The 27602-nt window shown below is 40.2% G+C and overlaps 1 protein-coding gene across 1 annotated transcript in view; it reads right to left on the bottom strand.

Annotated features, from left to right (window-relative positions):
* The window catches only part of EFCAB7 (EF-hand calcium binding domain 7), a 182108-nt gene that overhangs the window by 96978 nt on the left and 57528 nt on the right, over nucleotides 1-27602 (bottom strand). The window contains 1 exon segment of the mRNA XM_053693673.1: nucleotides 19128-19269. Coding sequence (XP_053549648.1) covers nucleotides 19128-19269 — 142 coding nt within the window.

Raw genomic sequence — 27602 nt, 5'->3', positions numbered from 1 at the left:
TGCACACACAGATATCCCCCTAAAATAGCTAAAACTAAAAACAAACTAAAAACTACTTCGAAAACTATTCAGCTTTGATATTAATGAGTTTTTTGGGTTCATTGAGAACATGGTTGTTGTTCAATAATAAAATGAATCCTCAAAAATACAACTTGCCTAATAATTCTGCACTCCCTATATATATATATATATATATATATATATACACACACACATATGCACACACACATATACACACAGACATATATATATATATATATATATACACACACACACATACACACACATATATATATATATATACATACAGACATATATATACACACATATGCACACACACACATACACACATATATATACATACAGACATATGCACACACACATATACACACACACATATACATACAGACAGACATATATATATATACACACACATGTATAAGCATTGTGCTCATTAAAAAGATCCTGGGCGGAACACTGCTAATAAATGTATCCTGCACCGCAGAGGTAACGATGGGTCTCTGCCTGTTTTACCATAGTGCTTTGAAATGTTTTTAAATGCTCCATATTGACTGACCTTCATTTCTTAAAGTAATGTCATTTCTCTAGGTTAAGCTATTCTTGCCATATTAAGGACTACTGCAATTGAAAATGATGGCCATCTATCAGACGGGTTATTGAAGAGCAATCCAACCTTCTCACAACACAACTGATTGGTGTTAGATGTGAACGAAAAACAAAATCCCTCAAAAGAAAAACACACATTTACTATGCATGCGCTTAAATTGATAATTTAATCATTGCAGTTCTATTTCCTGCACCACTAAATTTCAAGTCAAGTCAAAATAAAACTTTCATGATTAGCTTTCTCCTTTTGGGGCGAGACTACATATACAGCGCAGGCTTCAGCGCAAGCGCTGCAACCCACGCCGCCGTAATTTCACCTTGCACATCAGGCTATTACATATAGGGTGCCGGCAGTTCATAAAGTGCCGTAAGTCGGATAAACTAGCGATGTCCAGAAATGAGCGTCAATACAAATTTCTGGAGTCGCCAGTGACTTGCGGCACTTTAGAAACTGCCGGCACCTAAGAAAAGTATAAAAAAAAATATCAAATCTCCAGTAAGAGTCTAACACGCCTCCCAAAAATAAGCCCGACACGTAAAACCCCTATATCCGCCATCAAACCCACATCGGAACTAATAAAAGAATTAACCCCCCCCACAACGCAATATGCCTATTTAAACTATTAACCCCTATATCTGCCATCAAACCCACACCGCAAGTACTAACTAAAGTATTAACCCCTAAGTCCGCCAACCCCAACATCGCAAACTACCTAATAAAACTATTAACCCCTAATCTGCCATTAACCCACAACACAAACTACCTATTAAAGTATTAACCCCTAAAACACCAAAGCCCACAATGCAAATAATTAAATTACTAAGCCCCCTAACCTAACACCCCCTAAATGAAACCAAATTACAAAATACTAAAGTTACTAACTATTAAAATAAAAAAAAAAATCTAACACTACTTTAAAAATAAAATAAAAACTAAGTATAAATTAAAGGGACAGTCTAGTCAAAATTAAAATTCTGGTGTAGACTGTCCCATTAAGCTACAATTACATAAAATTAAAAAACATCTAAGATTACAGAAAATAAAAAAACAAAATTATCACATTTTAAAAAATTATACCTAATCCCTATAAAAATAGAAAAGCCCCCAAAAATAAAAACACCCCCTACTCTAAGAACAAACTACCAGTAGCCCTTAAAAGGGCTTTTTGCAGGGCATTGCCCCAAGATAATTAGCTCTTTTACATTAAAAATACACAAAGTCCCCCCTAACAGTAAAACCCCCACCCACCAAACCCCCCAAAATAAAAAAAACTAACACTAAAAAAACCTAAACTACCCATTGCCCTGAAAAGGGCATTTGTTTGGGCATTGACCTTAAAAGGGCATTTAGCTCTTTTACAAAGTGCCCACCCTAATCTAAATAAATAAAATAAAAAAATAAAAAACCCAAGTCTAACCCCCAGGTTGGTACTCACCGTTCCTGAAGTCCGGCGGAGAAGGTCCTCTCCCATGCGGTGAAGTCTTCTTCCAAGCGGCGACCTCTTCTTTCTTCTTCCAGGAACAATCCAGCGCGGAGTGGAGGACGTAGCTGAAGACCGGCAATCCTGGAACTGAAGACCGGTGACCGCAGAGCCATGGAGCGTGGAGGATCTTCTTCGTACGATCGCCGCCGTACACTGGATAGTGAATTCAAGGTACACGATTAAAAATGGAGTCCCTTGAATTCCTATTGGCTGATTTGATTCTTCAAATTCAAAATCTGTCAGGGTGCCAGGAATCAGACTGAGACGAGAAGTGCAAAAATAATCACACCTTTATTAATAGCAAAAAATAATAAAAAGTCCACAAGTCAAATAACAAGCCAGGAGTCAAAACCAGAGCTGGTAGTCAGACGAGCCGAGTCAGGAGCCAAAGCGAATAGTCAGACGAGCCGGAATCAGGAACAAGGAGAACAGCAGAGTCAGGAACAAGCCAGGGATCAGGAACCAGGAGGGACGTCAGACAGCCAGGTAATACACAGGAACTGGAACTCTCACAAACAGGTTTGAGACAATGCAAGGGCAAAGCATACTGAACAGAGGCCCTTTAAATAATAAGTGATGACATCACAATTCTGAGACTGCAACCTGTCTCACACGGATGATGTATACCAATCTGGCCATAACAGGACGTGCAGGAAATGAGCCGCATCACACACTATGCACCAGAGTCAGCAAGAGAGGTGAGTAAAATGTCTGCCAGCAGCACATGGCAAACAAAGCAGGGAAAAACCCCTACCAAAATCAGCCAATAGGATGAGAGCTACTCGAATCCTATTGGCTGTTCAAATCAGCCAATAGGATGAGAGCTACTGAAATTATATTGGCTGGTTGTGGGGGTGGTGGGTTTTACTGTTGGGGGGGTGTTTGTATTTTTCTTACAGGTAAAAGAGCTGATTTCTTTGGGGCAATCCCCATAAAAGGCCCTTTTAAAGGCCATTTGTAGTTATTGTATGCTAGGGTTTTTTATTTTATTTTGGGGGGACTTTTTATTTTGATAGGGCTATTAGATTAGGTGTAATTCTTTTTTATTTTTGATAATTTGTTTCTTATTTTTTGTAATTTAGTGTGTTTTTTTATGTAATTTAGTTATTTTAATTTTTAGTAATTTTAGTGTTTTTTTTTTTTATGTTTGGTTTTAGTGTAAGGCAGCTTAGGTTTTGACAGGTAAGTTTATAGTTATTTTAACTAGGTAGTTAGTAAATAGTTAATAAACTATTTAGTAACTAGTCTACCTAGTTAAAAAAACTATTAGTTATATTGTAGCTAGCTTAAGTTTTATTTTACAGGTAAGTTTGTATTTAGTTTAAAATAGTTATTAATTTAGTTATTAATTGTAACTTTAGTTTAGCTGTATTTTAATTATGCTAAAGTTAGGGGGTGTTAGGCTTAGGGTTACGTTAGGGTTAGGTTTAGGGGTTAATGGATTTATTTAGTGGTAGTGATGTGGGAGGCCAGAGGTTTAGGGGTTAATAACTTTAGTATAGTCGTGGCAACATCGGGAGCGGCATATTAGGGGTTAATAATTTTATGTAGGTGGCAGATTAGGGGTTAATAACTGTATGTAGGTGGCAGCAATGTTGGGGGTGGCAGATTAGGGATTAATAACTGTTTGGGGGTGGCAGATTAGGGATTAATAACTGTATGTAGGTGACGGCGATGTCGGGGGCGGTAGATAAGGGGTTAATAACTATGTTGGGGGTGGGAGATTAGGGGTTAATAATTGTATGTAGGTGGCGGTGATGTCGGGGGGCAGCAGATTAGGGCTGTTTAGACTCTGGGTTTATGTTAGGGTGTTAGGTTTAAACGCAACTTTTTATTTCCCCATAGACATCAATGGGGCTGCGTTACAGAGCTTTTCATTCCGCGATCTCAGGTGTTAGGCTTTTTTTTGCCGGCTCTCCCCATTAATGTCTATGGGGAAATTGTACACAAGCACGTCAAAGCAGCTTGATTTCATCGCCGCAAAAGCCTGCCTTTTTTAAACCTGTAATAGCGCTATAGGGAGGTAAAATAACGCCGCTATTGTGGCAGTTGTTAAAATCCCTATAGCGCTGCAGGTGAGGGTTGGCGATTGACAGGTAGATAGATATTGCGCATGCGTTAGGTGTTAGTTTATTTTTGCAGGTAGTTTCGGGAGTTACGATGCTCCTATACTCAGCGCAAGGCCTGCTGCGGCTGCCTTAGTATGGCGACGTAAATCCTTGCGCTGAATATTGGATACCGATTTGTTATGCGGTCCCATGTTAGCTTATGGGAGTACAAATTGCGGGCGACAGGTGAAATATATACGCGCGTAACTTGTATGCTACGCCGTATATATAATACCAAAATCGTGTAAAAACCGGCGTCGCCGGCTTTTGCGGGTGACGCCGCATATGAAATGGTGCCCCAGGTACTCTTTGTTGAAAGCTAAACCTAGGTAGGCTCAAACTGATTTCTAAGCCCTTGAAGGCTGCCTTAGGACATTTTGACAGTTTTCACAGTTAGACACTGCTAGTTCATGTGTGCCATAAATATAACATTGTGCCCACTCCCATGGAGTAATTTATCAGATCAGCACTGATTGGCTAAAATGCATGTCTATCAAGAGAACTGAGATAGATCTACAAAAGCTTAGATACAAGTTAATTACAGAGGTAAAAAGTATATTAATATAACAGTGTTGGTTATACAAAGCTGTGAAATCTATACTATAATCGCGTTTGTAACATGTCCGTCGGTGTCTCCAGTTGTGCACGCATCCTCAAAGGAATGTTGGCAGCGTGCTCAGCCAGGTGGATTACGAAAATGGCCCGGTGGTGAAAGATTCCAGCCCTGCCATTTTCGGAATCCACCAGGATGCAGCGAAGGAAAACGGAGCATTACAAAAATAAAAGCCCGCAATAAGTATTAAAAAAATAATGAATAATTAACCCCTAATCCGCCAAACCCCCACAACGCATTAAACCCAATTTACCTATTAACTCCTACACCGCCAACCCCCACAACACAAAAAACTAATTTAATGACTAAGCCCCCTAACCTAACACCCCCTAAATTAACCCCTTAATTACAATTTAAAAAAAAATACTACATTACAATAGAAAATAAAAAATTTGCCCCAAAAAAACCCTAATGTTCAAAAAACAAAAACTCCCAAAAAAAAAAAAAAAAAATGCCCCAAATAGGCACTCACGGTTTCAGAAGTCTGCAGGAGGTCTTCTTCCAGGCGGGTCCATCATCTTCATCCACAGCGAAGGAGGCTCGGAGCGGTCTTCTCAGAAGTGGCGATCCTCGGCGGCAGTCCTTGGCGGAGGCGTGGAGGTTCCTCTTCATGCGATCATCCACCGCACACTGAAGATTGAATTCAAGGTACCCCATATTTTTGGGGTACCTTGAATTCCTATTGGCTGAAATTTTCAAAATCAGCCAATAGGATGAGAGCTACTGAAATAGGATTTTATTAGCTCTAATCCTATTGGCTGTTTTGAAAAATTTAGCAGCCAATAGGATGAGAGCTACTGAAATCTTATTGGCTGATTTGAACAGCCAATAGGATTTTAGTAGCTCTAATCTTACTGGCTGTTTTGAAAAATTCAGCCAATAGGAAAGCAATGTACTCCAAATTGATTTTGGTACCTTGCATTCAATATTTAGTATACCACAAACATCGGATGAAGAGAATCCTCCATGCCGACGAGGATCACCGCCACCCAGGGCCGTCTTTAATATTGACTGGACCCTGGGCAAAAAATTTCTTGCCCCCCCCCACCCACAATTTCACTCTCCACCCCAACATCCCAAAAAACAACTAAATCAATTTTTTTTTAAATTATTATCCCAGCGGTGGATCATCCACTGCTGGGCTAATCATTTAAAAAAAATGAAATAAATTGCAATATGTGAAACTGGACATAAGCAGTACTAATAAGTAAATAAATATATACATTTCTCCACTGTGGATTAATTTAATATTCTTTTGAATGCGATTCTGGTATGAGGTTAGCTGGTTAAAGAGATTTAGGGCAGCCAACAGGAGCAAAGCAAGGTAAAGACTGAGGAGGAAGCATGGAGGTGCAGACAAATATAAGTTTACTGACTGGAACAGCAGAACTACTAAGGGAAGCTGTAAAATCTGAGACAGAGAGAAAATAAAAACTATAAAAATAAACCTTACATTAATGTGTGAAGCATCAGCATGACACTATACATCAGCCACAGCAGCACATGTCACTTCTTTGCTAGGAACAAGTTCCCTCTCACCCTGCACTAGACAATGCTGCATGGGGAGGGGCGTGTGTGCACTCACTTATTCTTCCCACTGACACCTTTCTACAAAGCACTGTTCCCCTAACAAACTTCAGTTAGTTGATCTTAGGGCCACAGCAGAAAGAGCAGGGCTAAGGGGACCAGTAGACTGGATGTTGTCTGTCCAAGGCTGCATGGATACAGTGTGAGATGAGTCACACAGCCTCAAGACTGAAGAGAGCAGTGTATGCAGCTGCACAGATGCTCAAATCCTAACGTGCCTGCCGCTCCAGGTTTCTGCTGCATGCGCCTACAGTCAGCCCTACCCAGAAGCAATCCCCACAACCAGAGCAGTTACCTGGTAACAGTGGTAACCCCAGTAGGACCTTTTCTGATGCAGTGGAAATGGCTGGATGCAGAGTTAGGGCTTTGCATTCAGTGCTGCACAGTGCACATCTAAAACAGCACATTGCAATAGCTTGGCATGAAACATAACACCGGCACGGTCTCGCACAGTTCTTTAAAAAATATATATATATATATATATATATATATATATATATATATATATATATATATATATATATATATATATATATATATATATATATATATATATATATATATATATATATAAAAACAGAGTAATTTTGACTGGGACAGTATTAGGACTGAATGTGTGTGTTCCCCATGTCACATCAACAGTCAGGTATGAACCATAAAAAAAAAATAAAAAAAACAGAATTTATGTTTACCTGATAAATTTCTTTCTCCAACGGTGTGTCCGGTCCACGGCGTCATCCTTACTTGTGGGATATTCTCCTCCCCAACAGGAAATGGCAAAGAGCCCAGCAAAGCTGGTCACATGATCCCTCCTAGGCTCCGCCTACCCCAGTCATTCGACCGACGTTAAGGAGGAATATTTGCATAGGAGAAACCATATGGTACCGTGGTGACTGTAGTTAAAGAAAATAAAATATCAGACCTGATTAAAAAAACCAGGGCGGGCCGTGGACCGGACACACCGTTGGAGAAAGAAATTTATCAGGTAAACATAAATTCTGTTTTCTCCAACATAGGTGTGTCCGGTCCACGGCGTCATCCTTACTTGTGGGAACCAATACCAAAGCTTTAGGACACGGATGAAGGGAGGGAGCAAATCAGGTCACCTAAATGGAAGGCACCACGGCTTGCAAAACCTTTCTCCCAAAAATAGCCTCAGAAGAAGCAAAAGTATCAAACTTGTAAAATTTGGTAAAAGTGTGCAGTGAAGACCAAGTCGCTGCCCTACATATCTGATCAACAGAAGCCTCGTTCTTGAAGGCCCATGTGGAAGCCACAGCCCTAGTGGAATGAGCTGTGATTCTTTCGGGAGGCTGCCGTCCGGCAGTCTCGTAAGCCAATCTGATGATGCTTTTAATCCAAAAAGAGAGAGAGGTAGAAGTTGCTTTTTGACCTCTCCTTTTACCTGAATAAACAACAAACAAGGAAGATGTTTGTCTAAAATCCTTTGTAGCATCTAAATAGAATTTTAGAGCGCGAACAACATCCAAATTGTGCAACAAACGTTCCTTCTTTGAAACTGGTTTTGGACACAGAGAAGGTACGATAATCTCCTGGTTAATGTTTTTGTTAGAAACAACTTTCCAAGATAATAACTTAATATCAACGGAATGTAAGGGTTCAAACGGAACCCCCTGAAGAACTGAAAGAACTAAATTGAGACTCCAAGGAGGAGTCAAAGGTTTGTAAACAGGCTTGATTCTAACCAGAGCCTGAACAAAGGCTTGAACATCTGGCACAGCTGCCAGCTTTTTGTGAAGTAATACCGACAAGGCAGAAATCTGTCCCTTCAGGGAACTAGCAGATAATCCTTTGTCCAATCCTTCTTGAAGGAAGGATAGAATCCTAGGAATCTTAACCTTGTCCCAAGGGAATCCTTTAGATTCACACCAACAGATATATTTTTTCCAAATTTTGTGGTAAATCTTTCTAGTCACAGGCTTTCTGGCCTGAACAAGAGTATCGATAACAGAATCTGAGAATCCTCGCTTCGATAAAATCAAGCGTTCAATCTCCAAGCAGTCAGCTGGAGTGAAACCAGATTCGGATGTTCGAACGGACCCTGAACAAGAAGGTCTCGTCTCAAAGGTAGCTTCCAAGGTGGAGCCGATGACATATTCACCAGATCTGCATACCAAGTCCTGCGTGGCCACGCAGGAGCTATCAAGATCACCGACGCCCTCTCCTGCTTGATCCTGGCTATCAGCCTGGGGATGAGAGGAAATGGCGGGAACACATAAGCTAGTTTGAAGGTCCAAGGTGCTACTAGTGCATCCACTAGAGCCGCCTTGGGATCCCTGGATCTGGCCCCGTAGCAAGGAACTTTGAAGTTCTGACGAGAGGCCATCAGATCCATGTCTGGAATGCCCCACAGGTGAGTGACTTGGGCAAAGATTTCCGGATGGAGTTCCCACTCCCCCGGATGCAATGTCTGCCGACTCAGAAAATCCGCTTCCCAATTTTCCACTCCTGGGATGTGGATAGCAGACAGGTGGCAGGAGTGAGACTCCGCCCAAAGAATAATTTTGGTTACTTCTTCCATCGCTAGGGAACTTCTTGTTCCCCCCTGATGGTTGATGTACGCAACAGTCGTCATGTTGTCTGATTGAAACCGTATGAACCTGGTCCTCGCAAGCTGGGGCCAGGCCTGGAGAGCATTGAATATCGCTCTCAGTTCCAGAATATTTATCGGTAGAAGAGATTCTTCCCGAGACCAAAGACCCTGAGCTTTCAGGGATCCCCAGACCGCGCCCCAGCCTATCAGACTGGCGTCGGTCGTGACAATGACCCACTCTGGTCTGTGGAACATCATCCCTTGAGACAGATTGTCCAGGGACAGCCACCAACGGAGTGAGTCTCTGGTCCTCTGATTTACTTGTATCTTCGGAGACAAGTCTGTATAGTCCCCATTCCACTGACTGAGCATGCACAGTTGTAATGGTCTTAGATGAATGCGCGCAAAAGGAACTATGTCCATCGCCGCCACCATCAAACCGATCACTTCCATGCACTGAGCTATGGAAGGAAGAGGAACGGAATGAAGTATCCGACAAGAGTCCAGAAGCTTTGTTTTTCTGGCCTCTGTTAGAAAGATCCTCATTTCTAAGGAGTCTATAATTGTTCCCAAGAAGGGAACCCTTGTTGACGGGGATAGAGAACTCTTTTCCACGTTCACTTTCCAGCCGTGAGATCTGAGAAAGGCCAGGACAATGTCCGTGTGAGCCTTTGCTTGAGGAAGGGACGACGCTTGAATCAGAATGTCGTCCAGGTAAGGTACTACTGCAATGCCCCTTGGTCTTAGCACCGCTAGAAGGGACCCTAGTACCTTTGTGAAAATCCTTGGAGCAGTGGCTAATCCGAAAGGAAGCGCCACGAACTGGTAATGTTTGTCCAGGAATGCAAACCTTAGGAACCGATGATGTTCCTTGTGGATAGGAATATGTAGATACGCATCCTTTAAATCCACCGTGGTCATGAATTGACCTTCCTGGATGGAAGGAAGGATAGTTCGAATGGTTTCCATCTTGAACGATGGGACCTTGAGAAATTTGTTTAAGATCTTGAGATCTAGGATTGGTCTGAACGTTCCCTCTTTTTTGGGAACTATGAACAGATTGGAGTAGAACCCCATCCCTTGTTCTCTTAATGGAACAGGATGAATCACTCCCATTTTTAACAGGTCTTCTACACAATGTAAGAACGCCTGTCTTTTTATGTGGTCTGAAGACAACTGCGACCTGTGGAACCTCCCCCTTGGGGGAAGTCCCTTGAATTCCAGTAGATAACCCTGGGAGACTATTTCTAGCGCCCAAGGATCCAGAACATCTCTTGCCCAAGCCTGAGCGAAGAGAGAGAGTCTGCCCCCCACCAGATCCGGTCCCGGATCGGGGGCCAATATTTCATGCTGTCTTGGTAGCAGTGGCAGGTTTCTTGGCCTGCTTTCCCTTGTTCCAGCCTTGCATTGGTCTCCAAGCTGGCTTGGCCTGAGAAGTATTACCCTCTTGCTTAGAGGACGTAGCACCTTGGGCTGGTCCGTTTTTACGAAAGGGACGAAAATTAGGTCTATTTTTTGCCTTGAAAGGCCGATCCTGAGGAAGGGCGTGGCCCTTACCCCCAGTGATATCAGAGATAATCTCTTTCAAGTCAGGACCAAACAACGTTTTCCCCTTGAAAGGAATGTTTAGTAGCTTGTTCTTGGAAGACGCATCAGCCGACCAAGATTTCAACCAAAGCGCTCTGCGCGCCACAATAGCAAACCCGGAGTTCTTAGCCGCTAACTTAGCCAATTGCAAAGAGGCGTCTAGAGTGAGAGAATTAGCCAATTTGAGAGCATTGATTCTGTCCATAATCTCCTCATAAGGAGGAGAGTCACTATCGAGCACCTTAAGCAGTTCATCAAACCAGAAATATGCGGCAGTAGTGACAGGGACAATGCATGAAATGGGTTGTAGAAGGTAACCCTGCTGAACAAACATCTTTTTAAGCAAACCTTCTAATTTTTTATCCATAGGATCTTTGAAAGCACAACTATCCTCTATTGGAATAGTGGTGCGTTTGTTTAAAGTAGAAACCGCTCCCTCGACCTTGGGGACTGACTGCCATAAGTCCTTTCTGGGGTCGACCATAGGAAACAATTTTTTAAATATGGGGGGAGGGACGAAAGGAATACCGGGCCTTTCCCATTCTTTATTAACAATGTCCGCCACCCGCTTGGGTATAGGAAAAGCTTCTGGGAGCCCCGGCACCTCTAGGAACTTGTCCATTTTACATAGTTTCTCTGGGATGACTAAATTTTCACAATCATCCAGAGTGGATAATACCTCCTTAAGCAAAATGCGGAGATGTTCCAATTTAAATTTAAATGTAATCACATCAGATTCAGCCTGCTGAGAAATGTTCCCTAAATCAGTAATTTCTCCCTCAGACAAAACCTCCCTGGCCCCCTCAGATTGGGTTAGGGGCCCTTCAGAGATATTAATATCAGCATCGTCATGCTCTTCAGTAACTAAAACAGAGCAGCCACGCTTACGCTGACAAGGGTTCATTTTGGCTAAAATGTTTTTGACAGAATTATCCATTACAGCCGTTAATTGTTGCATAGTAAGGAGTATTGGCGCGCTAGATGTACTAGGGGCCTCCTGAGTGGGCAAGACTCGTGTAGACGAAGGAGGGAATGATGCAGTACCATGCTTACTCCCCTCACTTGAGGAATCATCTTGGGCATCATTGTCATTATCACATAAATCACATTTATTTAAATGAATAGGAATTCTGGCTTCCCCACATTCAGAACACAGTCTATCTGGTAGTTCAGACATGTTAAACAGGCATAAACTTGATCAGAAAGTACAAAAAACGTTTTAAAATAAAACCGTTACTGTCACTTTAAATTTTAAACTGAACACACTTTATTACTGCAATTGCGAAAAAACATGAAGGAATTGTTCAAAATTCACCAAATTTTCACCACAGCGTCTTAAAGCCTTGAAAATATTGCACACCAATTTTGGAAGCTTTAACCCTTAAAATAACGGAACCGGAGCCGTTTTAAGCTTTAAACCCCTTTACAGTTCCTGGTATCTGCTTTGCTGAGACCCAACCAAACCCAAAGGGGAATACGATACCAAATGACGCCTTCAGAAGTCTTTTATAAGTATCAGAGCTCCTCTCACATGCGACTGCATGCCATGCCTCTCAAAAACAAGTGCGCAACACCGGCGCGAAAATGAGACTCTGCCTATGCTTGGGGAAAGCCCCTAAAGAATAAGGTGTCTAAAACAGTGCCTGCCGATATTATTATATCAAAATACCCAGATAAAATGATTCCTCAAGGCTAAATATGTGTTAATAATCAATCGATTTAGTCCAGAAAAAGTCTACAGTTTAAATAAGCCCTTGTGAAGCCCTTATTTACAATCGTAATAAACATGGCTTACCGGATCCCATAGGGAAAATGACAGCTTCCAGCATTACATCGTCTTGTTAGAATGTGTCATACCTCAAGCAGCAAGAGACTGCAAACTGTTCCCCCAACTGAAGTTAATTGCTCTCAACAGTCCTGTGTGGAACAGCCATGGATTTTAGTTACGGTTGCTAAAATCATTTTCCTCATACAAACAGAATTCTTCATCTCTTTTCTGTTTCTGAGTAAATAGTACGTACCAGCACTATTTGAAAATAACAAACTCTTGATTGAATAATGAAAAACTACAGTTAAACACTAAAAAACTCTAAGCCATCTCCGTGGAGATGTTGCCTGTACAACGGCAAAGAGAATGACTGGGGTAGGCGGAGCCTAGGAGGGATCATGTGACCAGCTTTGCTGGGCTCTTTGCCATTTCCTGTTGGGGAGGAGAATATCCCACAAGTAAGGATGACGCCGTGGACCGGACACACCTATGTTGGAGAAAAAATTATTTTCTTTAAGGACTCTTGGACCCCTCAACAGAGACTGGGCCCTGGGCAGCTGCCCCTTTTGCCCTGTGTTAAAGACGGCCCTGCCGCCACCGCTGAGGACTGTCGCTGCCAAGGACCTCCAACGCCGCCAAAGATGACCACCGCAGAAGATTGCCACTTCTGGGAAGACTGCTCCGGACCTCCACTCCACGCTGCCTTCGATGTAGATGAAGATGATAGTCGGACTTCTGAAACCGTGAGTACCTATTTGGGGCTTTAGTGTTAGGGTAAGTCCAATGTGAAATGGCACCAAGGTAACCCCCACCACTGGGGTAGCAAATGTTTGCAGGTGTGCAAGCTAGCAGACCAGCACCACGGTACGTAAAAGTAATATCCAAAGTAGTATAGCAGCACCACCAATTTAATATAAAAGGATTATTTTATTAAGCCAACATAAAACAGACAACATTTCGGATTTTCATCCTTACTCATGTCTAATGTGCATACATTTAAAATCAACCTTAAATAGGCTGTAACCACGCCCCCACATACACCTCTACTTATCTTAACCCTTACCTATACAAAATCACATCTATATCAAAAGACAATGCCATCTAGTGGTCAAGGTATATATTAGTTAAACACATAGTCAAATGTATTACTTAGATCCAATTTTTTGGGGAGTCACCAATACATTGTATTCATCATATTTACATTCTATATCTACATAGATTAATTATCCATTCATTATAAGTATGCTCCCCAATCAATTTTCCTATTCATCCCATTTGGGATCATAGTCCCTAGTTCATGTATCCAATATAACTCCCTATTAAGCAGAATTTTTGTTCTATTCCCCCCTCTTCTGGGCATTCTTACATGTTCAAGTATCTGAAATCTTAACTGGTTTATTTGATGTCCTGCCTTGATAAAATGATTGGACACAGGGGCCTCCAGATTACCTGTTCTGATATTGCTCTTCTGCTGATTGATGCGTTCACGCACCTTGCGGGTGGTCTCGCCAACATACCCCAGCCCACACGGGCACTTAATCAAGTAAACCGTGTAGTCAAGTAAACCGCGTAGTTTGTATTACAGGTAAAGTGATCCCTTAGTTTGTATTTTTTACGTGTCCGAGGATGTGTGCAAATGGGGGCTTTTATGATGCTGTTGCAATTTTGACAACCAAGACAGGGAAAACATCCCAGATTTTTATCACCAATATATCTTTGTCTGTCCTTTTTTGAACCAACATCAGCCCTCACTAATGTGTCTTTAAGGTTTTTACCTCTTCTAAATGCAGTCATAGGGGGACTTATAAATTCTGTAACATCTGGGTTTGAAATCTGTAAAACATGCCAAAGCCAGTTAAGATTTCAGATACTGGAACATGTAAGAATGGAATAGAACACAAATTCTGCTTAATAGGGAGTTATATTGGATACATGAACTAGGGACTATGATCCCAAATGGGATGAATAGGAAAATGGATTGGGGAGCATGGTTATAATGAATGGATAATTAATCTATTTAGATATAGAATGTGAATATGATGAATACAATATATTAATGACTCCCACAAAAAATTGGATCTAAGTAATACATTTGACTATGTGTTTAACTAATATATACCTTGACCACTAGATGGCATTGTCTTTTGATATAGATGTGATTTTGTATAGGTAAGGGTTAAGATACGTAGAGGTGTATGTGGGGGCGTGGTTACAGCCTATTTAAGGTTGATTTTAAATGTATGCACATTAGACATGATTAAGGATGAAAATCCGAAATGTCTGTTTTATGTTGGCTTAAAGGGACAATGAACCCAATTTTTTTCTTTTGTGATTCAGATAGAGAATGCAATTTTAAGAAACTTTCTAATTTACTCCTGTTATCACATTTTCTTTATTCTCTTGGTATCTTTATTTGAAATGCAAGAATGTAAGTTTAGATGCCGGCCCATTTTTGGTGAACAACCTGGGTTGTTCTTGGTGATTGGTGCATAAATTCATCCACCAATGAATAAGTGCTTTCCAGGGTCTTGAACTAAACAAATAGCTTAGATGCCTTCTTTTTCAAATAAACATAGAAAGAGAACAAAGAAAAAAATGATAATAGGAGTAAATTAGAAAGTTGCTTAAAATTGCTGCTCTATCTGAATCATGAAAGAAAAACATTGGGTTCAGTGTCCCTTTAATAAAATAATCCTTTTATATTAAATTGGTGGTGCTGCTATACTACTTTGGATATGTTTTTTTAGATTAGGTTTTTTCTAGGCAAATTGCAAAAGAGCTTAATGCCTTTTTAAGGGCAAAGCCCATACAAATGCCCCTTTAGGGGTAATGGGTAGTTTAGGTTTATTAGTGTTAGGTTGTTTTTTTTTGGGGGGGGGGTTTACTGTTAGGGGGGACTTTGTTTATTTTTAATGTAAAAGAGCTGATTTCTTTAGGGCAATGCCCTACAAAAAGCCCTTTTAAGGGCTATTGGTAGTTTAGTATTAGATTAGGGGGTGTTTTTATTTTGGGGGGATTTTTTACTTTTATAGGGGTATTAGTTTAGGTTTAATTTGATTATTTTTTATAGATTTGTTATTTTTTTTCTGTATTTTTACTTTTTATTTTTTGTAGCTTGGGGGTTACATTTCTAACACACAGACTGCCCTTGGGGTAGGCTTATCAACTAGTGGGTAATAAAGGGATTATCTGATTTAAAAAAAAAATTTTTTTTAAGTAGACTGTCCTTTTAAGTTCTAAATGTAAACTACTTAGTGTGCTACAATATTATATATATAAAAAGTAAAAGCTTAGTTTTGTAAAGAAATTCATATACAGTCATCAACTTCACATTCCCTAGATAACAAGCGGAGCTATTGTGCATTAACATTAAAGGGACATGCCACCCACATTTTTTCTTTTATGATTTAGAAAGAGAATGCAATTTTAAACATCTTTCTAATTTACTTATATTATCTAATTTGTTTTATTCTCTTGATATTCTTTGACGAAAAGCATATCTAGATATGCTCAGTAGCTGCTGATTGGTTGCTGCACATAGAAGCCTTGTGTGATTGGCTCACCATGTGCATTGCTTTTTCTTCAACTAAGGATATTTTAAAAATGAAGCAAAATAAATAATGGAAGTAAATTGTAATGTTGTTTAAATTTCTATTCTCTATCTGAATCATGAAAAAAAGATTTTGGGTTTAGTGGCCCTTTAAGTGTAATCAGCATCTTCTATCTGTGCGCTCACGTCTGAATGTCAGACAGTAGAATGAATCTCCGCTTCTGAGCGCTTAGCCAAGGGTGCACACGTTGTGTAGTTCTTTGCTATACTGTTAAAAATAATGCTTTACTTCATCTTTAAAAGCGCTAAAGTATTTTGGATTGTGCTTGAGCGCAACAGTTAACCCACTTGTAATATGAGCGCAATGAGCGAGCTAATAGTGTTTCCTGCGCTAAACTAAAAGTATAGGGTGCATGAAAAAAGTTTAGGCTCCATAAGAAGCTTTGGGTAAAATATTTAACCATCCACTTGTAATACTAGATTGTGCTTTATTCATTGCCAAAGGCTGGTGAAAAGATGCGCAAACAACTGCACACCACTTGCAATCTAGCCCTTTATATTTGTTTACAAAACAAGTGTCAAGCACAAGTCTTTAAGATCATGAGAGATATACAGACTCAGGTGTGTCCAAAGACTCTGTAGTATTGGTGGGTTTATTGTGTCATATCTTTGCATCATATATTGTATCATATATTGTGTCATATCTTTGTATCATATATTGTGTCATATCTTTATATCTTATCTTTGTATCATATATTGTGTCATATCTTTGTATCATATATTGTGTCATATCTTTGTATCATATATTGTGTCATATCTTTGTATCATATATTTGTATCATATATTGTGTCATATCTTTGTATCATATATTGTGTCATATCTTTGTATCATATATTGTGTCATATCTTTGTATCAGATCTTGTGTCATATCTTTGTATTATATATTGTGTCATATCTTTGTATCATATATTGTATCATATCTTTGTATCATATATTGTATCATATCTTTGTATCATATATTGTGTCATATCTTTGTATCATAACTTTGTATCATATATTGTATCATATCTTTGTATCATATATTGTGTCATATCTTTGTATCATATATTGTGTCATATCTTTGTATCATATATTGTGTCATATCTTTGTATCATATCTTTGTATCATATATTGTATCATATCTTGTGTCATATCTTTGTATCATATATTGTGTCATATCTTTGTATCATATATCGTGTCATATCTTTGTATCATATCTTTGTATCATATATTGCATCATATCTTTGTATCATATATTGTATCATATCTTTGTATCATATCTTTGTATCATATATTGTATCATATATTGTGTCATATCTTTGGATCATATATTGTGTCATATCTTTGGATCATATATTGTGTCATATCTTTGGATTAGATCTTGTATCATATCTTTGGATCATATATTGTGTCATATCTTTGGATCAGATCTTATCATATCTTTGGATCATATATTGTATCATATGTATCATATATTGTCTCATATCTTTGTATCATATATTGTGTTATATCTTTGTATCAGAACTTATATCTTTGTATCATATATTGTATCATATCTTTGTATCATATATTGTATAATAACTACAATCTTTGTATCATATATTGTATCATATCTTTTTAGTTATGATACAATATATGATACAAAGATATGATACAATATATGATACAAATATTGTAGTTATGATACAATATATGATACAAATATATGATACAATCTTTGTATCATATATTGCAGTGATTTTCAACCTTTTTTTTGCTGTGGCACACTTTTTTACATTAAAAAACCCTGCGGCACACCACCATCCCATATACATACATACATACATACACACACTGTACTGTGCTGTCATGCCATGCCTTCTATAAACTATACATGACATATTGACATTCATTCACAATCAATCATAATGATTGTCTGTGAATGAATGTCATTATGTCATGGTTGTAAATGATGCCTGATGAGCCTTTCACATACCTCCCAATATTTAAAAATTTGAAAGAGGGACACCCCCGCACTGGGAAAAGTCCCCCCCCCTGCGCACCAGGAAAAGTGTTAACTGTGGAGCACAACATTATATGTGGAGCTCCTCGCTCTTCGTCTCCAGTGAGTCTCCAGTCCTCCAGTCATGTTCCTTGTGCGGAGAAGGAACGCGAGTGACGTGACCTGGCTGGAACTGTTCTGGAGGAGGAGCAAAGCTGTGCCAGCATGCATGGGGGATTGAAGTGTCGCGTGGTGCTGAGTGTAGAGCCGGCACTAGGCACGTGTTGTAGTGGGTGGGGGTTCCTTCTAAGTGTGAACACGGGTCGGGGAGGCAAGCTGTCGCTGCGCAGTTACCCTCAGTCATCATCTCACTCAAAATAAAAAAACGGCCCAGAATAAAAAACAAGCAAAATTTTAAAAATATGTCACACTGTTGTCAGTCTGCCGCGGCACACCTGAGGATCTCTCACGGCACACTAGTGTGCCACGGCACACTGGTTGAAAAACACTGATATATTGTATCATATCTTTGTATCATATCTTTGCATCATATCTTTGCATCATATCTTTGTCTCATATCTTTGTCTCATATCTTTGTCTCATATCTTTGTCTCATATCTTTGTCTCATATCTTTGTCTCATATCTTTGTCTCATATCTTTGTCTCATATCTTTGTCTCATATCTTTGTCTCATATCTTTGTCTCATATCTTTGTCTCATATCTTTGTCTCATATCTTTGTCTCATATCTTTGTCTCATATCTTTGTCTCATATCTTTGTCTCATATCTTTGTCTCATATCTTTGTCTCATATCTTTGTCTCATATCTTTGTCTCATATCTTTGTCTCATATCTTTGTCTCATATCTTTGTCTCATATCTTTGTCTCATATCTTTGTCTCATATCTTTGTCTCATATCTTTGTCTCATATCTTTGTCTCATATCTTTGTCTCATATCTTTGTCTCATATCATTGTCTCATATCATTGTATCATATCATTGTATCATATCATTGTATCATATCATTGTATCATATCATTGTATCATATCTTTGTATCAGATCTTGTATTATATCTTTGTATCATATATTGTGTCATATCTTTGTATCATATCTTTGTATCATATCATTGTATCATATCATTGTATCATATATTGTATCATATCTTTATTTCCCCTGTTTACCACTAGAGGGCAATGCACTCAACCTTCCTTTGCCCTGTCAGCGACATACCTTCAGTTTTGCTGAGGTTTAAAGGTTTGATTGTGAGATAAACTGTAGATTTTTGGAGAATTTGCAGTTTATAATGATGGGTCATTATCTCTCCGTTGTCTTCCAGAAAAAAACATCCTTTTGATTGACTGAAATTCCACTCCTAATAAAAATAATAATAGCAATAATAAGAGCTATAAATACATGCAATATTGTCAAAGAACACATTAAAATCATATAATAAAGTAGTATATTCCAATCCATCAGAATCCTTATTCCCTCCTAGAGCGCTGGTGATTTTTCTTGTTTCACCTATCAGAATCCTTATGTATAGTATCTCTCTTGCCACTTTACAGAGTTTTATATTCCAACAGATTACAAGCCTGTTGTACAAATAGATAACCTCGTAAAATGCCAATTATCACTAGATGTAAGACAGGATCACTCTCTGTGTCAGGGGTGGTGTTGCATCAAAAAAAAGAACCCGTCGGAATGTGAAACCACTTGTGCGCATGTGCGCAATGATGTCACTTCTAATCAGCTTTAACAGGAGAATGACTAAAATTGGTGATCAGTGCAAGCCGAATTCGACGGGAGAGTTGTGAATTCTTGCACATTTCGACGCCACCTCTGATCAGCTGAAACCTGTCGGAATGTGTAACTTTAGTGTTTTGCTCATGTGCAGAATACTGCGATAGGTAATTGTTACGATAAAGAAGTGTGTGCCGCACATTTTATACATTAATAAAAACATAATTTATGCTTACCTGATAAATTCCTTTCTTCTGTAGTGTGATCAGTCCACGGGTCATCATTACTTCTGGGATATTACTCCTCCCCAACAGGAAGTGCAAGAGGATTCACCCAGCAGAGCTGCATATAGCTCCTCCCCTCTACGTCACTCCCAGTCATTCGACCAAGGACCAACGAGAAAGGAAAAGCCAAGGGTGAAGTGGTTACTGGAGTATAAATTAAAAAATATTTACCTGCCTTAAAAACAGGGCGGGCCGTGGACTGATCACACTACAGAAGAAAGGAATTTATCAGGTAAGCATAAATTATGTTTTCTTCTGTTAAGTGTGATCAGTCCACGGGTCATCATTACTTCTGGGATACCAATACCAAAGCAAAAGTACACGGATGACGGGAGGGATAGGCAGGCTCTTTATACAGAAGGAACCACTGCCTGAAGAACCTTTCTCCCAAAAATAGCCTCCGATGAAGCAAAAGTGTCAAATTTGTAAAATTTGGAAAAAGTATGAAGCGAAGACCAAGTTGCAGCCTTGCAAATCTGTTCAACAGAGGCCTCATTCTTGAAGGCCCAAGTGGAAGCCACAGCTCTAGTAGAATGAGCTGTAATTCTTTCAGGAGGCTGCTGTCCAGCAGTCTCATAAGCTAAACGAATTATGCTACGAAGCCAAAAAGAAAGAGAGGTAGCGGAAGCTTTTTGACCTCTCCTCTGCCCAGAGTAAATGACAAACAGAGAAGACGTTTGTCGAAATTCCTTAGTTGCCTGTAAGTAAAATTTTAGAGCACGGACTACATCCAGGTTGTGCAGTAGACGTTCCTTCTTTGAAGAAGGATTTGGGCATAAAGAAGGAACAACAATCTCTTGATTGATATTCCTGTTAGTAACTACCTTAGGTAAGAACCCAGGTTTAGTACGCAGGACTACCTTATCCGAATGAAAAATCAAATAAGGAGAATCACAATGTAAGGCTGATAATTCAGAGACTCTTCGAGCCGAGGAAATAGCCATTAAAAATAGAACTTTCCAAGATAACAACTTTATATCAATGGAATGAAGGGGTTCAAACGGAACGCCCTGTAAAACATTAAGAACAAGGTTTAAACTCCATGGTGGAGCAACAGTTTTAAACACAGGCTTAATCCTGGCCAAAGCCCGACAAAAAGCCTGGACGTCAGGAACTTCTGACAGACGTTTGTGTAACAGAATGGACAGAGCTGAGATCTGTCCCTTTAATGAACTAGCAGATAAACCCTTTTCTAAACCTTCTTGTAGAAAAGACAATATCCTAGGAATCCTAACCTTACTCCAAGAGTAACCTTTGGATTCACACCAATATAGGTATTTACGCCATATCTTATGGTAAATCTTTCTGGTAACAGGTTTCCTAGCCTGTATTAAGGTATCAATAACTGACTCAGAAAACCCACGTCTTGATAAAATCAAGCGTTCAATTTCCAAGCAGTCAGCTTCAGAGAAGTTAGATTTTGATGTTTGAAGGGACCCTGTATCAGAAGGTCCTGTTTCAGAGGTAGAGACCAAGGTGGACAGGATGACAAGTCCACCAGGTCTGCATACCAAGTCCTGCGTGGCCACGCAGGTGCTATTAGAATCACTGATGCTCTCTCTTGTTTGATTCTGGCAATCAATCGAGGAAGTAACGGGAAGGGTGGAAACACGTAAGCCATCCTGAAGTCCCAAGGTGCTGTCAGAGCATCTATCAGGACTGCTCCTGGATCCCTGGATCTGGACCCGTAACGAGGAAGCTTGGCGTTCTGTCGAGACGCCATGAGATCTATCTCTGGTTTGCCCCAACGTCGAAGTATTTGGGCAAAGACCTCCGGATGAAGTTCCCACTCCCCCGGATGAAAAGTCTGACGACTTAAGAAATCCGCCTCCCAGTTCTCCACTCCCGGGATGTGGATTGCTGACAGGTGGCAAGAGTGAGACTCTGCCCAGCGAATTATCTTAGATACTTCCATCATAGCTAGGGAGCTTCTTGTCCCTCCCTGATGGTTGATGTAAGCTACAGTCGTGATGTTGTCCGACTGAAACCTGATGAACCCCCGAGTTGTCAACTGGGGCCAAGCCAGGAGGGCATTGAGAACTGCTCTCAATTCCAGAATGTTTATTGGCAGGAGACTCTCCTCCTGACTCCATTGTCCCTGAGCCTTCAGAGAATTCCAGACGGCACCCCAACCTAGAAGGCTGGCGTCTGTTGTTACAATTGTCCAGTCTGGTCTGCTGAATGGCATCCCCCTGGACAGATGTGGCCGAGAAAGCCACCATAGAAGAGAATTTCTGGTCTCTTGATCCAGATTCAGAGAAGGTGATAAGTCTGAGTAATCCCCATTCCACTGACTTAGCATGCACAGTTGCAGTGGTCTGAGGTGTAAGCGTGCAAAGGGTACTATGTCCATTGCCGCTACCATTAAGCCGATTACCTCCATGCATTGAGCCACTGACGGGTGTTGAATGGAATGAAGGGTGCGGCAAGCACTTTGAAGTCTTGTTAGCCTGTCCTCTGTCAGGTAAATCTTAATTTCTACAGAATCTATAAGAGTCCCCAGGAAGGGAACTCTTGTGAGTGGAACGAGTGAACTTTTCTTTTCGTTCACCTTCCATCCATGTGACCTTAGAAATGCCAGCACTAACTCTGTATGAGACTTGGCAGTTTGAAAGCTTGAAGCTTGTATCAGAATGTCGTCTAGGTATGGAGCTACCGAGATTCCCCGCGGTCTTAGTACCGCCAGAAGAGCACCCAGAACCTTTGTGAAGATTCTTGGAGCTGTAGCCAATCCGAATGGAAGAGCCACAAACTGGTAATGCCTGTCTAGGAAGGCAAACCTTAGGTACCGATAATGATCTTTGTGAATCGGTATGTGAAGGTAAGCATCTTTTAAATCTACAGTGGTCATGTACTGACCCTCTTGGATCATAGGTAAAATTGTCCGAATAGTCTCCATCTTGAACGATGGAACTCTTAGGAATTTGTTTAGGATCTTTAAGTCCAGGATTGGTCTGAAAGTTCCCTCTTTTTTGGGAACCACAAACAGATTTGAGTAAAACCCCTGTCCCTGTTCCGATCGTGGAACTGGATGGATTACTCCCATTAACAAGAGCTCTTGTACGCAGCGTAGAAACGCCTCTTTCTTTGTCTGGATTGTTGACAATCTTGACAGATGAAATCTCTCTCTTGGAGGAGAGTATTTGAAGTCCAGAAGGTATCCCTGAGATATTATCTCTAGCGCCCAGGGATCCTGAACATCTCTTGCCCAAGCCTGGGCGAAGAGAGAAAGTCTGCCCCCCACTAGATCCGATCCCGGATCGGGGGCCCTCAATTCATGCTGTTTTAGGGGCAGCAGCAGGTTTCCTAGTCTGCTTGCCCTTGTTCCAGGACTGGTTAGGTTTCCAGCCTTGTCTGTAGCGAGCAACAGCTCCTTCCTGTTTTGGTGCAGAGGAAGTTGATGCTGCTCCTGCTTTGAAATTACGAAAGGAACGAAAATTAGACTGTCTAGTCTTGGCTTTGTCCTGAGGCAGGGCATGGCCTTTACCTCCTGTAATGTCAGCGATAATCTCTTTCAACCCGGGCCCAAATAAGGTCTGCCCTTTGAAAGGTATATTAAGCAATTTAGACTTAGAAGTAACATCAGCTGACCAGGATTTTAGCCACAGCGCCCTGCGTGCCTGACTGGCGAATCCTGAATTCTTCGCCGTAAGTTTAGTAAGATGTACTACGGCCTCCGAAATGAATGAATTAGCTAGTTTAAGGACTCTAAGCCTGTCCGTAATGTCGTCCAGAGTAGCTGAACCAATGTTCTCTTCCAGAGACTCAATCCAGAATGCCGCTGCAGCCGTGATCGGCGCAATGCATGCAAGGGGTTGCAATATAAAACCTTGTTGAACAAACATTTTCTTAAGGTAACCCTCTAATTTTTTATCCATTGGATCTGAAAAAGCACAGCTATCCTCCACCGGGATAGTGGTACGCTTAGCTAAGGTAGAAACTGCTCCCTCCACCTTAGGGACCGTTTGCCATAAGTCCCTTGTGGTGGCGTCTATTGGAAACATTTTCCTAAATATCGGAGGGGGTGAGAACGGCACACCGGGTCTATCCCACTCCTTAGTAACAATTTCAGTAAGTCTCTTAGGTATAGGAAAAACCTCAGTACTCGTCGGTACCGCAAAATATTTATCCAACCTACACATTTTCTCTGGTATTGCAACTGTGTTACAATCATTCAGAGCCGCTAACACCTCCCCTAGTAATACACGGAGGTTTTCCAGTTTAAATTTAAAATTTGAAATATCTGAATCCAGTCTGTTTGGATCAGAACCGTCACCCACAGAATGAAGCTCTCCGTCCTCATGTTCTGCCACCTGTGACGCAGTGTCTGACATGGCCCTAATATTATCAGCGCACTCTGTTCTCACCCCAGAGTGATCACGCTTACCTCTTAGCTCTGGTAATTTAGCCAAAACCTCAGTCATAACAGTAGCCATATCCTGTAATGTGATTTGTAATGGCCGCCCAGATGTACTCGGCGCTACAATATCACGCACCTCCCTCTGAGCGGGAGATGTAGGTACTGACACGTGAGGCGAGTTAGTCGGCATAACTCTCCCCTCGTTGTTTGGTGAAATTTGTTCAATTTGTACAGATTGACTTTTATTTAAAGTAGCATCAATACAGTTAGTACATAAATTTCTATTGGGCTCCACTTTGGCATTGCAACAAATGACACAGGTATCATCCTCTGAATCAGACATGTTTAACACACTAGCAAATAAACTTGTAACTTGGAAATACAATTCAATTAGAATAATATTAAAACGTACTGTGCCTTTAAGAAGCACAGAAGATCTATGACAGTTGAAAATTAATAAATTGAAACAGTTATAGCCTCAATCCTTGTAAATAACACAACTTTAGCAAAGGTTTAATCCCATTAGCAAAGATAACAAATTCTGAAAGCAGGAAACAAATTACAGAATAAACGTTTTTTATCTCAGTCAAACTATAATTCTCACAGCTCTGCTGAGAGAAATTACCTCCCTCAAAATAAGTTTTGAAGACCCCTGAGCTCTGTAGAGATGAACCGGATCATGCAGGGAATACAATGAGTTGCTGACTGAAATATTTGATGTGTAGAAAAAGCGCCAAAAAACGGCCCCTCCCCCTCACACACAGCAGTGAGGGAGAACAGAAACTGTCAGAAAACAGATTTAGGCAACTGCCAAGTGGAAAAATAGTGCCCAAACATTCATTCACTTAGTACCTCAGTAAATGAAAACGATTTTACATTCCAGCAAAAACGTTAAACATAATCTCTAGTTATTAAACAGCTTTATGTATTTCTTACAGTGTAATTCTAGTGAAGTACCATTCCCCAGAATACTGAAGTGTAAAGTATACATACATGACATTATATCGGTATGGCAGGATTTTCTCATCAATTCCATTGTCAGAAAATAAAAACTGCTACATACCTCTATGCAGATTCATCTGCCCGCTGTCCCCTGATCTGAAGTTTACCTCTCCTCAGATGGCCGAGAAACAGCAATATGATCTTAACTACTCCGGCTAAAATCATAACAAAAACTCTGGTAGATTCTTCTTCAAACTCTGCCAGAGAGATAATAACACACTCCGGTGCTATTTTAAAATAACAAACTTTTGATTGAAGATATAAAACTAAGTATAATCACCATAGTCCTCTCACACATCCTATCTAGTCGTTGGGTGCAAGAGAATGACTGGGAGTGACGTAGAGGGGAGGAGCTATATGCAGCTCTGCTGGGTGAATCCTCTTGCACTTCCTGTTGGGGAGGAGTAATATCCCAGAAGTAATGATGACCCGTGGACTGATCACACTTAACAGAAGAAATGCATGATAGTTTTACATACAAATATATTATTAAATTGACTTCATTTTCTTGGTAAAGTAATGGAGACATTTAACAATCGTTTGCGCGCAAGTGATAAAGGGTTTATGTGCTCCTACGTATGCTTGTCTCCATTTGGGAGATGGAGGAAGTATAACCAAATGAATTGTATGAAAGACATGCCCTTTTTAGGCTAAGATATGTGGATGATGTATTTGTCTTCTGGGATAGCTCTGTGGAAGCACTGCATGCCTTTATATCGGACCTTAATGATAACCAGTTTAATATCAAGCTCACGATCAATTATGACTCCAAAGAAATATCTTTCTTGGATATTAATATTAAAAAAAAAGAGAATTGACTATTGACAACAGAGGACTATCGTAAGAGGACTGCTACAAATAGTCTTCTTATAGCTTCTAACCATCACCCAAAACATCTTAGAAAGGCATTCCAACAGGACAATTTCAGCGGTTACGCAGGAATTGTTCTTCGGGGATTACATTTAAGCAACATGCAGAAAATATGGGAACATTTTTTTGTAGAAAGAGGGTACTCTAAGAGGGTCCTAGCTGGAGCAAGAAATAGAGCAAGACATACAAATCGGGATACGCTTCGATTTTCAAAAAAGAAGGTACCCGAAGGAAATACATGGATAGTAACCAAATGTAATTGTCACTGGGAAACATTGTGAAATATCCTCAAAAGACATTGGAGGGTCTGAAACACACTTTTATCTCCTTATTTACATGCATGGTCCTCATTCTGCCTATGTTACTGATTGCTTATATGTCTGTAACTCTGCATGTACTGAGACACTTAGATCCCCAAGCAGTTTAGCGCCTTTGGTTATTTACAAGGGGGTCCTAGGGATAGTAGGGGTGTAGTGTACTTGGCTTCATCTCTTGGTGTGTTCTGGGGGGTTAAGGTTTCAGATAGGGTGACGCTGATGTTACCGGTGTCACATAGGCCAGCTGTTTACTGCAGCTTTCTGTACACTCTCACCATTTGGTGCTAGTATTGTCAGTGGTCACTTGGCTTCTCTTTTAGTTAGTGCCTTTGGGAATGTTTCATTTATTCTGTACATTCTATGTATAATGTGCTTTTGAGGGGCTCTGATACCATTTTTCAGGTGTGGCAGCATCTAAACCCCACATGATGTGGATACTTTACCTAGTCTGACCCCTATATAAATAAATGTAGTCCCTGTCTTGTGATACGCAGACTGGTGTATCCGGTTCTTTCTGCAGCTGTTGTAATATAAATAAATAATACTCTTTTTTTCCTTTTGTCAAACTAAATGCACAAAATGAACCTTTAATCATTAAGTCAAATCACAGTTATAAAAATAACCTGCGTGAAACAAGAACTGATTTTCTAGGAGTTTTGTGATTTTCCTATACTGGATTGTCAAGCAATAGAAGGGTGTTTTAAATTTAATGTAAAAAAAAATGTGATTGTCAAGCAATTTACGATTTAAAGGACATTGGGGTAAAGAACAAACGTGGAGTTGTTATATGAAACAAAATGCACCTCCTGAGAACAATGATTGCAGCATTTTCAGCTGTAGCTATAGCGAGCGGTCATAATTATTTTATTTGTCACGCACGGCTCCCCGGGCACACATCTAAAGGTGCCCAGCAGCAGGCAGTTTATGGGTTAGCTATTTGCTGATATTATTTTAGGTTCAACAAAGCAAAAACCAGTAAACTCAGGCAGAGCAAAAGGAAAACAAAAGAAAAAAGATCAATATTAACGCTCTACAAATATTGACTCTGGAAGAGAAGTTTGCTGTGCCCCTCACAGGAGCTGTTAGCTAGCGATTAATGTAGGGAAAAAAAGGCTAATTAATGGGACCGTAA

This window comes from Bombina bombina, chromosome 10, assembly GCF_027579735.1.
Source record: "Bombina bombina isolate aBomBom1 chromosome 10, aBomBom1.pri, whole genome shotgun sequence".
Taxonomy (NCBI): Eukaryota; Metazoa; Chordata; class Amphibia; order Anura; family Bombinatoridae; genus Bombina; species Bombina bombina.
Note: the sequence above shows the minus strand (reverse complement) of the source record. Positions and strands in the feature narration are given on the sequence as shown.